We start from the raw sequence: 11,888 nt of genomic DNA on the forward strand, positions 1-11,888 counted from the left end.
TTATCCGATTGGAACTGGTCAAAGTTTCCACTCCTTTGGCACATGGCCAAAAAGAAAGCTATAAAGGAGGTTTGTCACAGAGTTGAGTGTCAGGTCTGACGGTCGATGCCATTTCAACTAAAACGGTTTCTAAGCGAAGAATCATGAGCAAATCAGGTAAGTTGTTGTTTTGTTAAAAAAATATATATATAACAATGGGCAAATCTGGTAAGCTTTTTTGCACAAAAAAAATAAAAATAGATTAAGAAGACAAAATCGTGTTGAAAATGATGTCCGATGGTCTGGATGTTTGAGGACGCCCGAAACCTCATATTTCAGTAGCGTTTTTAATTTTTGTAAAAACATGGTGTATGTGCAAATAATTCTGCTGCTTTTGATACAAACACTATAACTACTTCTAATATCATTACTGCCAGCGATACTTCTAGGGTTTGATAATATTGGTTAACTTTTCCTCAGGAACAAAGGGCGGATGAATATTTGCATTTTAAGGGCGCAATTTTGAGGTCGCATTTCACGTAACAATAATCTTTGCTAAACCTTTACTTTAAAAAAATATATAATTTTACACATTCATTGGTAAAAATGTTGCTTTGTCTGGAGATTGAACATCTTTACAAAACTTAGTTTTAGCTCATAAAGTCCTACACCGAACCAAAGGCTTAGAAAAAACTAAAGCTCTCAACTTTAAACGTCTGAAAGCTACAGAAAATCTGAATAATGACTTGTTTTTTGTGTTGATACATTTAACGCACTTTTTGTAGATGGGTGCCGACTGTTTTTGTTTTCGGTCAATTGTGAACACCACGTCTTCACAATGTGCGTGAGATTCTTTTTTAAGGCGGTGCAGGGAATTTTATAGAGGCAGCAAAACGCAATACATCTATTGGTGCCAATAGTATTTATTGTGTTTTATTGTTTCTGCCGACAAAGTCCCACTCAAAGGAAATTCATTTATAGGCATCAATCGATCATTCCGAAGGCTAAAAGGTCATTAATATATATATATATTTTTTTCAGATTTGAAGGTTTCCCGCATTGATTTCCTGGAAAAGCACAACGCCTCGCTCCATCACACCTCCGAGTACGTGAACTCCGGGCTGATCGTGAGGCGCGGCCAGGCGTTTACAGTCAGGGTGACCCTGAACAGGGAGCTCTGCCCGCAGGACCGCCTCTTCCTCCAGCTCGCCGTAGGTGAGAGCGCTGTGCGGGATACGGCGGTGGGCTTTTACTTACTTAGGTCATCTCAGCACGCTAACTGACACGATGGGGAAAACGTCCGCAAGCAAAGACAACCGAATTGTTATTGTCATAGAGATGTATGAGCTGGAAAAGCTACCCTTTCAGGTGAGGCTGCAGAAGGAGGTCTTTGAGAGAGACTGGGAGAGACGGAGTGTTTCACTACCCAATCATAATAATGATATTGAATTCTTGGATTTCTTGTCCTTTTTCCTCCTCCCTGCTTTCTCCCTAGCACTATGGTCTGTTATTAGTATGGTCACTATAAGCAGGCTTTATACACCCTTTCATCTTGATCGTAGCATTCCATGTTTTGTGGTGGCCGGCAACTGCATTTCTGGACCTTCATCTTTGTATGTTAAAAATAATAATAATAATAATAATAATAATAATAATAATAATAATAATAATAATAATAAACTGCAAGGGAAAAGCGAACCCGTTTGAGCAGTAAATAGGTTCAAGCAGCCTTTTATTTAAAAAAACGAGGACTGTCATGTAACAGCTGAAAGCTGGCTGGCGGTGTGTCTGGCGCGATGGTGAGCCGCCCTGCCTGACTCTCTGCATTCCCCCGCCTGACTCTCCGGCGCACAGGCAGTCAGCCCCTGCAGTCCAGAGAGTCCCTGCTGCTGATCCCGCTGAGCCAGTCCCAGGAGCCCTCTCGCTGGAGAGCCACCATCGCCTGCATCTCGGGACCGGAGGTTCGGTGGCCGGGGGGGAAACCGTGCGCAGATACCAGGGGGGAAGGCCTGCCTCCAGCCATTATATGACTACTTTATCCAGCACAGGGTCACGGGAAGCAGGGGGCGCAGGGTACATACCCACTCACACTGTGGGTGTGGGAGCTGGTTTTCCCCGAAGCCAAAAAACCAAGCAGCGAGAGGAAACCGGAGCACCCAGGGAAACCCACGCAAATTAAGACCCAGGCGTCTTCATTTGTGTAGGGCAAAAGACTGCCTTTGGTGCTTTCATGACAATCCAGCTGCATTCGTCGTTACACATCTTCTGATACATACAGTGACTAGTTCATTATGCTTGTAACTAGTAAAACTCTCCCTCCTCTGAACTGATTGGACACCTTCTATGAGCATTTAGATCCTGCAGGAAACCTGCTGTCAGTATCACAAATCCCGTGCTTTGCCTTCAATGGGGAATACTATTAAATTGCTAGCAGGGCAGTTGAAGATGTTATCCTGGAATTGGTTTGCAAATCATTGTAAGATTCCTCCCAAAGTCTTGTAGTTTAGTCACTTAAAACACCAGGAGCTTTCATTAGGCATTCTGATTTTAATATAATGAAAAACAACACTGCAATACCAGTCACGGCACGTATATCGACTCGGATGGTTGTGTAGTTCACAGTGTTCTCTTGTTTCTGTGGCAGATTGAAGTGGAAGTCAAACTTGCTCCCAATGCTATCGTGGGAAAGTATTCCTTCAAAGTGAAGATTGGAGAAGACTACACTTACGAGACGGAGAACGGCCATTTCTACGTGTTATTTAACCCATGGTGTGAAGGTACTCTTGCTGTTTCGTGTTTATTGAGTATTTATGGATGGCTTAGCTGGCCTGATGACGGCGAGCCCCCTGTTCGTAGGGTGAGGAGGCTGGGACTCCCTGCAGTGTGAGGAGTGAACCAGGGGGCAGCTGCACAGGAGGTGGGGTGCAGAATGAAGAGGTATCCTGGTCAGGTGACTGAGAGTAGTAGCTCATTCCTCTAGAGCAGGGGTCCCCAACCTTTTTTGTCAGCTAAACCCCTTCAACCTAAATTATTTGCCTCATGTACCCCCTTGAGGTTTTAACTTACTCAAACCTTTCAATCAATATAGATAAACGCTAAAGCAATCCTCTTAACATGCTTCTTTTCACTTTGTAAAATGTTAATATGACTACTGTTGTTTTTCTTATTCTTCTTATTGCATTGGTATGTATTAATAGGACTATTTAATTTGACATTTACGTTTCCATCACAATCTCACGAACCTCCGGTTGGGAGCCCTTGCTCTAGAGGATTCTGGGAAATGTGGTCCTGTCCCTATATACAGCTTTGAGAAATGACTTCAAGAACAATTAAAGTTTAGAACAGTTTTCTTTAGAAAGGCTCGGTTGACATCAACTCTCCTGAACGTCAGTCAAGAACTTGAGGGGCGGCAGATGTTTGTAACGGATTCATTTCAGTGAATGAATAATGTGATAGACGTTTACCAGTGAAAATCCACAGCAGCAAAGTCCCGGAGCTCCGCTCTGAGTCACAGGCTGATGAACGCGTGTGAGCAGAAAGAGGCTTGCTGGCCGGCCTGCGTCCAAGCTGTGTGTGTCCTCTCTCCCAGACGATGATGTCCATCTTCCCGAAGAAGACGCCCGGCAGGAATATGTCCTCAAGGACACAGGATACATCTACACTGGCTCGGTCAATGATATCACAGGAAAGCCGTGGAACTTCGGCCAGGTACCACAGGGACAAATCCGAAGGCCTACACAGGCGCAGAGATTCAGAGCTGTGTGGAGTGAGAGACGGGCCAGGCCAGGGCTGAACAATGGACACGCTCACAGATGAGCCTCATGACTGTGTGTTGGGAAGGGTATCTTATACTGGTGCAGAAATGAAAAGTGAAGAGGCCTCCTGACATTAGATCATTGATTTGATGCATTTAGGAGCCTCACTAATTTAAGAAGTGCATTGGTAGCATCCTTTTTATCTTTTACTTATCTAGTAACATCAGTTCGTTTAATTTCGATTTCTCAATTGCATCGAGACAAGAATTTAGTCAATCAAAATAATGTTAAACCAAACCCGCTGAGAGAGATGAATTTGAGTCTTGGAGTGTCAGCAGTTTCATATTTATAAAATATTTATTTGAAAGGTAACCACTAAGGTTGCCATCGTGTTTCATTAGCTCTTAACTCACAGAAATAATGTCCCCTGTAGAGTAAGGAAGAAAAGCAAGGCGTATGTTAAGTGCATGAAAGTTCAGAAACATAAGTAATATCCAAACTTAGACATTATCAACTAGTCTATAGTCACACACCCATGAAAAGTCAGGTCATAATCCTTCTTTTGCCATTACACATTCACATGCTAATGTGTTTGAAGGCGTTGGAGTCCTACTAAATCCCGGCTTCTCTCCTTCGACAGTTTGAGAGGAATGTGCTGGACTGCTGCTTGTATCTGCTGGACAAGAAAGGGCTGAAGCAGTCTGCCAGGAGGGAGCCAGTGCGTGTGGCCCGGGCCATGTCCGCCGTGGTGAGTCCAGTGTCCCCGTCAGGCCGGCTGGGTCCCTGGCTTTCACCGTGAGCCACACACACCCCCCCCACATCTCATGCCAACGATCTGGTTGGCCAGTGAAACAGATTATGTGGAGTGCGGTTTGTAGAACGTTCCATACGTACCTTGAAAGGGGTCTCTGCTCTGTAAAGCAAAGTACTGATCAGGAGACGGGACCTGTTCTCCCATTTGCTGTACATGTGCCTTCCAAGTATTTTTAGAGGGCCCAAGGTACAGTAGGTTTCTTGGATTTGTGGTGTTCATATACCACAGTTTACTGAAGATACATGGGGTTGGGAAAGGCACTTTATAAATAAATGTATTATTATTATTATTATTATTATTATTATTATTATTATTATTATTAGTGCAACATATCTTCTAGGTTTGTCTCACGTACAACACAAACAAAAAACACATGTGCAAAGACAACTCAGGTGAGTTCTGGCGAGGAATGTGTCTGCAGGTTTTAGACCTTGCAAAGAGACTCATTCCCAGTCTGCAGACAGGGAATCATAGCAGGTTTAATCCAGCTACTCCAAGGAAACCTGATACACCTGTGAGTTAACTCCCAATTCCTTTCTTTGCTCTAGCATGACTGTGTGCGGTTTTCCATACACTCACCACAGAAAACCCGGGCTGGAATTCAATGTGTGCTTTTATAAAGCCTGTATTAAATTTAGGTCTTGTTTTGTGATATTCAGGTCAACTCCAATGATGAAAATGGGGTTCTGTATGGAAACTGGTCTGGGAACTACGCAGATGGTACCCCTCCAGTCTACTGGACTGGCAGCTCGGCTATCCTACAGCAGTACTATGAGTCCAGAGAGCCAGTGCGCTATGGACAGTGCTGGGTGTTTTCAGGAGTTCTCACTACAGGTAATAAGACAACAGTATTACAGTGTGTTCTTCTTCCAAACACAGCTCAAACTAACACTATTTTTCAACTTTGACAAATCTGCCGAATAATTATGGAGCAGACTATGGCATTGCTGCCTCGCAGTGCTGGAGTCCTGGGCTCACTTCCAGATCTGGGGTGCTGTGTGTATTTTCTCCCTGTTTTTCCATGGGTTTCCTCCAGGTGCTTTGGTTTCCTCCCACAGTCAAAAGACATGCTGGTATGGGAAGTGGCTTCTGGGACAATTGCTCCTGGTGTGTGTGTCTTTGTGATGGACCTGACCCCCTGCTTTGCACTCATATCTTGCTGGGATAGGCTCTGTCTCCCCCAAGACTGAATTGGAAGAAGCAGATGGATGGATAAAATTAAACCAATATGACTATAACATTTTTGGAAAAACTGGTGTCCTCATGTTTATAGGTGCAACAGTGTGAAGCTTGGAATACAGTAGGTGGTCTTGACTCTGCTTAGTACTTACTATCTTGTTTCCAGTTTGCCCTTTTTAACAAAACTTCTGGAATGAGTGATTGCAGCTCAGAAGTACTGTAGCTTCCTTCTCAAGTTTGAAACTTTCCACCCGGGGTTTAGAGAGAGACAGAGCACTGAAACAACCTTTGTCAAGGGGGTCAGTCATTTGCCAATGGCCTCTGACTCCATGATAATGTTCCTCCCCTACTGGATGAAGTAGTTTGTGTTACTAAACTTTCACTCTGGTAAATGTTAAATTGAGGGATAATAATAATACGAGCACATGCTATGCAAAACACACCAAACACCACGGTTCTCCTGTCCAGTGATGAGGTGCCTGGGAATCCCGTCTAGGAGTGTGACCAACTTCTGCTCAGCCCATGACACAGAAGGAAACCTGACTATTGACATCTACCTTAACCAAAAGGGGGAGAAGCTAAACGACATAACCACCGACTCTGTTTGGTAAATGTTTTTCTTTCCTTCCAAGGTAGAAATTGAGCTTTATCATAGCATCGTGCCTTAATGCATACTACCTTCAGCAGTGGAGTAGTTGACTGTGTCTGGTTCTAATGGAGACCAGTCCAAGGCGTGGTTCTGAGTAGCAGACTACTCTCAATAAGGCAGTATTATTTCCAGGCTTTGAGGTTTCTCGTGCTCAGAACGAAATCCTGTGTCTGTGCAGGAACTTCCACGTGTGGAACGACGTGTGGATGAAGAGGCCAGACCTCCCGGAGGGTTACGGTGGCTGGCAGGCGCTAGACGCCACACCGCAGGAGGAGAGTGAAGGTGGGAGGAAGAGCGTTCGCCCGTCACCGCTGACGGCTGGGTGCCACGTCTGCAAACACCGTATCCTGCCAGACGAAGCTTCTTACAGGGCAGGAGAGTCTGGATTCTGATCTCACAAGCAGCACCTATAAAAAAACAGTACCTGAGGCCTGAGGCATGTACCTGGAATGCGAAGTGATTTACGCAGCTTACGTTAGTTACCACCTGGTCGTGGTTGGAACCTAGTTAACCTAGTTTACCCCAATCAGTTGTGCCCCTGAATGCCATATTGGCAAGGCAGTGCAGAGTACACACAGTTTCTGGGCTGCGTAAAAGAGTGTAAAATCCTGCCTGCTTTCTGATCGTGTCCTCATAGTCTTTAAGCAGTACAGCCAGCCAGCGTTTTTTTTCTTGAATGTACTTGAGGCAAGTTTCCACCCTGTTTAGCATCTCAGAAGTGGTAGAATCAGGATACGGGTTAGTCATGCTGCTGACAAGGAAATGATAAATTGCTTGGAAGGTGATGAAATAGCAGGTATGTGGCACACATACTGTATCTATAAGTCACTTGATAAGAAAACCTTTCCGTGTCTAGGTATTTTTCAGTGTGGCCCGTCACCTCTGTCAGCCATAAAGAAAGGTGAAGTCTACTTGGCCTACGACACCAAGTTCATCTTTGCCGAAGTCAATGCTGACAGGATCATCTGGCTGGTGGAGAACCCTAAAACTGACCAGCAGAAGACCACCAGACTGCGGGCTCACTACAGCGCCGTGGGCAAGAACATCAGCACCAAGGCCCTGGGCAAGGACGAGCGCCAGGACATCACCGAGCTGTACAAGTTTCCAGAGGGTGTGATACAGTGGTGTTTACCTGTTCATGACCTGCGATTAAACGGGACCTGAAGAGGACCCACTGATTTGTGAATATTTCGTGTTAATAATCAGTGGTCAGATTGTGGGCTCAAAGTACATGATCCAGTGACAACTGAGCAATATCAAAAGAACAGCACCTAGACACTGGGCATAGACGCCCGAGAACCTGAGTTAGTGACCATTAGGGCTTCGTTATGACAGTTGACCCTACTGCATAATCCTTAGGCCTACAAAAACAATATGGAATCAAGAAAATACCTAAAATATTCAAATGCTTGTATGTTTATCAATTACACAGTGATATGCCATTTAGCCTATCAAGGTTTCCTGGTCCTGCAGAAAAGCAGAAGAGGCAGTAGTGTGAGTCTGGATAGGATGTCCACCTCAATTGATTTTGGGGGGTGGCACGCAATTTTGAATAGATGGTATGTTGCACGGAAAAAAATGGGGAAAAAAATATGCTCTACAGTATATCAATGCTTTTTTACATGGGTGGCTAGTTGGAGTAGTTAGGAAATGTGTTATTCCCTTGAATCAAAGATTGGAAAATGTCTTCTATGAGCAAAGGCTGGTGAAAGTGTTCGCAGTGGTGCTGATCTAAGCCCAGACCTCTGCCTCACCCTTAGGTACCCCGGAGGAGAGAAAGGTAATGGAAAGAGCTTCTGCAGTTTGTTTCCCGGATGTTCCCATCCCAACACCTCAGTCTATCCAGCTCGGCTTTGAGTCGGACAAGTCCTTCCTGCTGGGATCCCCCATAACTTTCCAGATCTCGCTCAGCAACAACTCGTCTCAGAGCCAAGCTGTTGCCCTCACGGCAGCCTGCCAGCTCCAGACCTACAATGGAAAGACACTGGCCACCATCAAGGCCTTGAAGCAGGAGGTGACGGTCATGGCCAACGCCTGTAAGGCAACTGTTTCTTTCATTGCTCTGTATTGTGGCCCGAAATCAAACCCCTGACCCTAACCCTAACCCTATTCTCAACCCCAAACACAATTCTGAATCTAACCCTCAATACATCCCTGTCCCGCCCATAATCCTAACCCTCAGTTCAGCCTATCCCTAATCTTTAACCTGATGTCAACCCTAACTGTAGCACAAACCATTGCCTTTGCTTTAAGTCAAACCAGGAATTTCCACACCTTTAACTCAACACCTCAAATGAATCCGTTTTCCTATCTGTAAGCTCTGTTGCCTATTCCTAAATCATAGCAAATCCCTAGTCTTAGTCTTAACCTTATCCTTAACCTGACCTTCTCAGGTTTAAGGTCTAAGTTTAAACTGCCTCAAGCATAACCCTTATGCTCAATCAGGCCCTAGCTCTAACCCTAACCCTGGTTTTTGTTTCTTAACACTTAACCAAGTCTCTGACCTCTGTCATGACATTTACTTTTGCTCCCAGTTGTTTCCACCCCTGCCTCCTGGCTAACCAAATGCTGTGTGCTTTCTCTTCTCATTCTGTTAGGCACTTCTGTTCCGGTAGTCATCGAGGCCAGTGACTATCTGCAGCACCTGTCCATGGCTAGCGATGATCTTCTTGTGAGAGTTACTGCAGTGGGCGAGAACAAGGACTCCAATTCAGTCTTCGCAGATGACACCACTCTCTCCTTCAAATATCCACCCATCACTGTTGATGTAAGCTGTGGGTGAAAACTACCACAAAGTACTTCATAGGGAAATGAAAAAAATATGGATATAATGTAGTGTATGCTATGCACAATGTTTTTTTTTTAATATAGCTTGATTAGTTCTTGAGATGGAGTGCCCAGGTTTTGATCTAGTTATTGATTTATTTGATTGAGTTATGGCTGACAGCCATATGAATATAAATATGTTGGGGAATTCCCATTTAGCAATTAAAAAGACAAGAGAGGCAACTTCTTAAGCTGTCTTCATGCCATCTTCTGAATCCACATCCCAGTACGCCCTGTCGTAGTGCTCATATTCATTGCTCAGCCCCATGGTGTATATATGGGGCTTGATGGGATTTGTAAAGGCAGGCCTGGATGATGCTGTCTGAGTCTGAGTAAACCAAGGCAGGTATTTAGCACGTACCATTTTCTTTCGTTTCTATGAAACACCCATTTCCCCCGGTTACCGAAAGCTGCACTTACACATTCGAGCTGATGCTGCACCTTGTCGTTGACGTCAGTTGTCTATCAGAGTTGACCTTTGAGGGGAAGGAAGTGAATCTTCCCACTTAACCCAAGATGGTGGATCTGGGGACCGCTCAGTGAGAACTTTGGAAGAGATCACAACCTCAGCCTTCTGAGTGTTAAGCAGCAGTCCTGTTTCCTTGTACGCCTCTGCAAGGACAAGCGAGCGCATACCCCAGCATCCAACTGCTACTCTGATGGGCGACTGCATCGAGTTGAACCCACATGAAGTCGAGATCTTGATACCTGTGATTTTGTTTCTGTTCCTCTTTCTCAGATGCCAGCAACAGCCAAGACCGGCGAGCCCTTCACTTGCACCTTCACCTTTAAGAACAACATCGGTGTGGTGATGGAGAGCTGCAAGCTGCACGTGGAGGGACTGGGGCTGTTCAGGCTGGAAACATTCGACCAGGGGTAAGAGAGCATTTACCCAGCTTGCAGCAGGCGTGCCTTTTCTTTTATAAGCAGAATTAAAAGCCTCTGTTTTTAAGTGGCTTCTATAGCATAACTTATTGCTTCTCATTTGGATGTTTTAGGCCTGCGGGTTGGTGGTTTTTTAGCAGGGGTCTCCTGGGTTCTCGCAGGCCTGCAAGTGTGTTGTACAGCTAGACAGCTGGACTCAAACTGAGTTTTTGAAAAATGCACAATGGAATAATCCAGATTGGGGCGCAGTGCAAGAAACAGTTGGCGTTTCTACATAATCTGTGGCTAAAACTGGATCTTTTACGTCGTCTCCTAGTAACGTGAGGGCTGGTGGGATCTTCAGATCCAAAATCATCTGCACACCAGACAGAAGAGGTGAGCGGAAGATCATCGCCAAGATCACAAGCGACCAGATCAGTGGGATCAGTGCAGAGAGATCAATCACCATCATCTGAGCTTGAGTCAGCAGGTGAACACAGGATCTCTGATGATGACGGGACATTTCCCTTATAATCTACTGCTAAATTTGAAAATTATATCATAGATTTTGTGGTAATGCCTAATTGCATAATTCACTTTCTAACCATTCACGAAGAAATCAAACTGAAGCGTTATTAAGCAAAATAATCATTGTTCATCATATTTAAGATTAGGATATCAATGGATATTTGGTGTTAACATGCAATCAGAAACAGTGCATTATGTCAATGATTATCAGTTGAGTTAATCAGGGGATGGGAAATGTATTTTTGTCTTTTTTTTGGCAGACTGGTTACTCTTCCTTTGCTGGGGAAAAATAAGATTGCAAATACCCCATCACTTTTTTGTCTTAATCTTGTGCATTTCAGTGAAACTCATCTCCCGGTGTAATTTCCTACTTGTGTTGAAAAATACACAGTTCTCCTGCATGATTTGCAACACTATAGAAATCTGCAATTATTAATAAAGCTCCAAAACAGGTTGCAAGTCAGCTGAAGGCCATTTCCAGTCTGTCAAGAGTCTTGTGAGTTAAAAATGATTAGGCAGTTGCTATTTTCCTGCACTCCAGATCGGAGCAACGTGCCTTTATTAATCTGCACAGCCTCCCGCAGGGGGTCATTAGCTGGTTTTCCTCTGTGGTTTTCTTCCTTGCTCTGCTTGCCTGTTTGTTTTCTGAAAGCATGACGTGTCTGGGCCACTAACCGTGCTAAAATTATTAGGTTACCATGGGGACGTTCTCGTCACATGTAGCACGCTTATTCTTGAAGTGACCTTAATTTACTAAAACCTATTCACGTTTTTGTCACATTTAATATTGCCTGATGCAAAGAGACCGTTTTAACTGCACCGCACCCACGTTCTTCTGCCTCAGGTGTGCACACCGGGGAGGTGTGGCCTGCAGGCTCTCAGAGCCCAGCTCAATCACTTGAACAGTGTTGTGGTTGATAGCAGCAGGGATGAGTCAGACAACCACAGGTAAAATAAAATCACCAGTGAGCTGGCGTCCACAGCAGAAGGGTGGACCTGTGGTCAGGGCTTGGCACCAGCAAGTGGAAGGTCGCGGTGTGACAACGTCCTGGATGTGTCGTTGCAGAATTACGTGCTCCGCTAAAATATAACTGGGATGATTTTGTGAGTCTCTCAGTCCCTGCCTCCACCTCCACATATTTTTGACGGTTTCTGTGCTCCATCCATCCATCCGTTTTCTATCGTCTATTTCCATCTCTCGCTTTAACCAAGACAGGGTCATGGGGGGAGCCGCAGCCCGTGCTGGCTGGGCAGGGGACACCCTGGACAGGAGACAAGCCCACCTCCGGACAGA

General features: G+C 44.9%; 1 protein-coding gene across 1 annotated transcript; it reads left to right on the plus strand.

The window, feature by feature from the left end:
* LOC148651583 (protein-glutamine gamma-glutamyltransferase 4-like) lies at window positions 1-11,057 on the plus strand. The gene is made up of 14 exons (XM_088602100.1): window positions 1-156; window positions 1,021-1,194; window positions 1,834-1,940; window positions 2,624-2,756; window positions 3,569-3,687; window positions 4,375-4,482; window positions 5,208-5,382; window positions 6,196-6,334; window positions 6,555-6,658; window positions 7,233-7,487; window positions 8,137-8,412; window positions 8,974-9,143; window positions 9,942-10,078; window positions 10,404-11,057. The coding sequence occupies exons 1-14, from the start codon at window positions 144-146 to the stop codon at window positions 10,540-10,542; spliced, it is 2,049 nt and encodes a 682-aa protein (XP_088458226.1). The 5' UTR covers window positions 1-143; the 3' UTR covers window positions 10,543-11,057.
* The last annotated feature ends 831 nt before the right edge of the window (window positions 11,058-11,888 follow it).

Source organism: Lepisosteus platostomus, chromosome 12 (assembly GCF_059453375.1).
Source record: "Lepisosteus platostomus isolate fLepPlt1 chromosome 12, fLepPlt1.hap1, whole genome shotgun sequence".
NCBI lineage: Eukaryota > Metazoa > Chordata > Actinopteri > Semionotiformes > Lepisosteidae > Lepisosteus > Lepisosteus platostomus.

Excerpts from the sequence above, each read along its gene's own strand:
- LOC148651583 (XM_088602100.1), top strand. Across the intron at positions 6,659-7,232 it reads ACCGCAGGAGGAGAGTGAAG|GTATTTTTCAGTGTGGCCCG; the intron begins GTGGGAGGAAGA and ends TTCCGTGTCTAG. Across the intron at positions 8,413-8,973 it reads GACGGTCATGGCCAACGCCT|GCACTTCTGTTCCGGTAGTC; the intron begins GTAAGGCAACTG and ends TCATTCTGTTAG.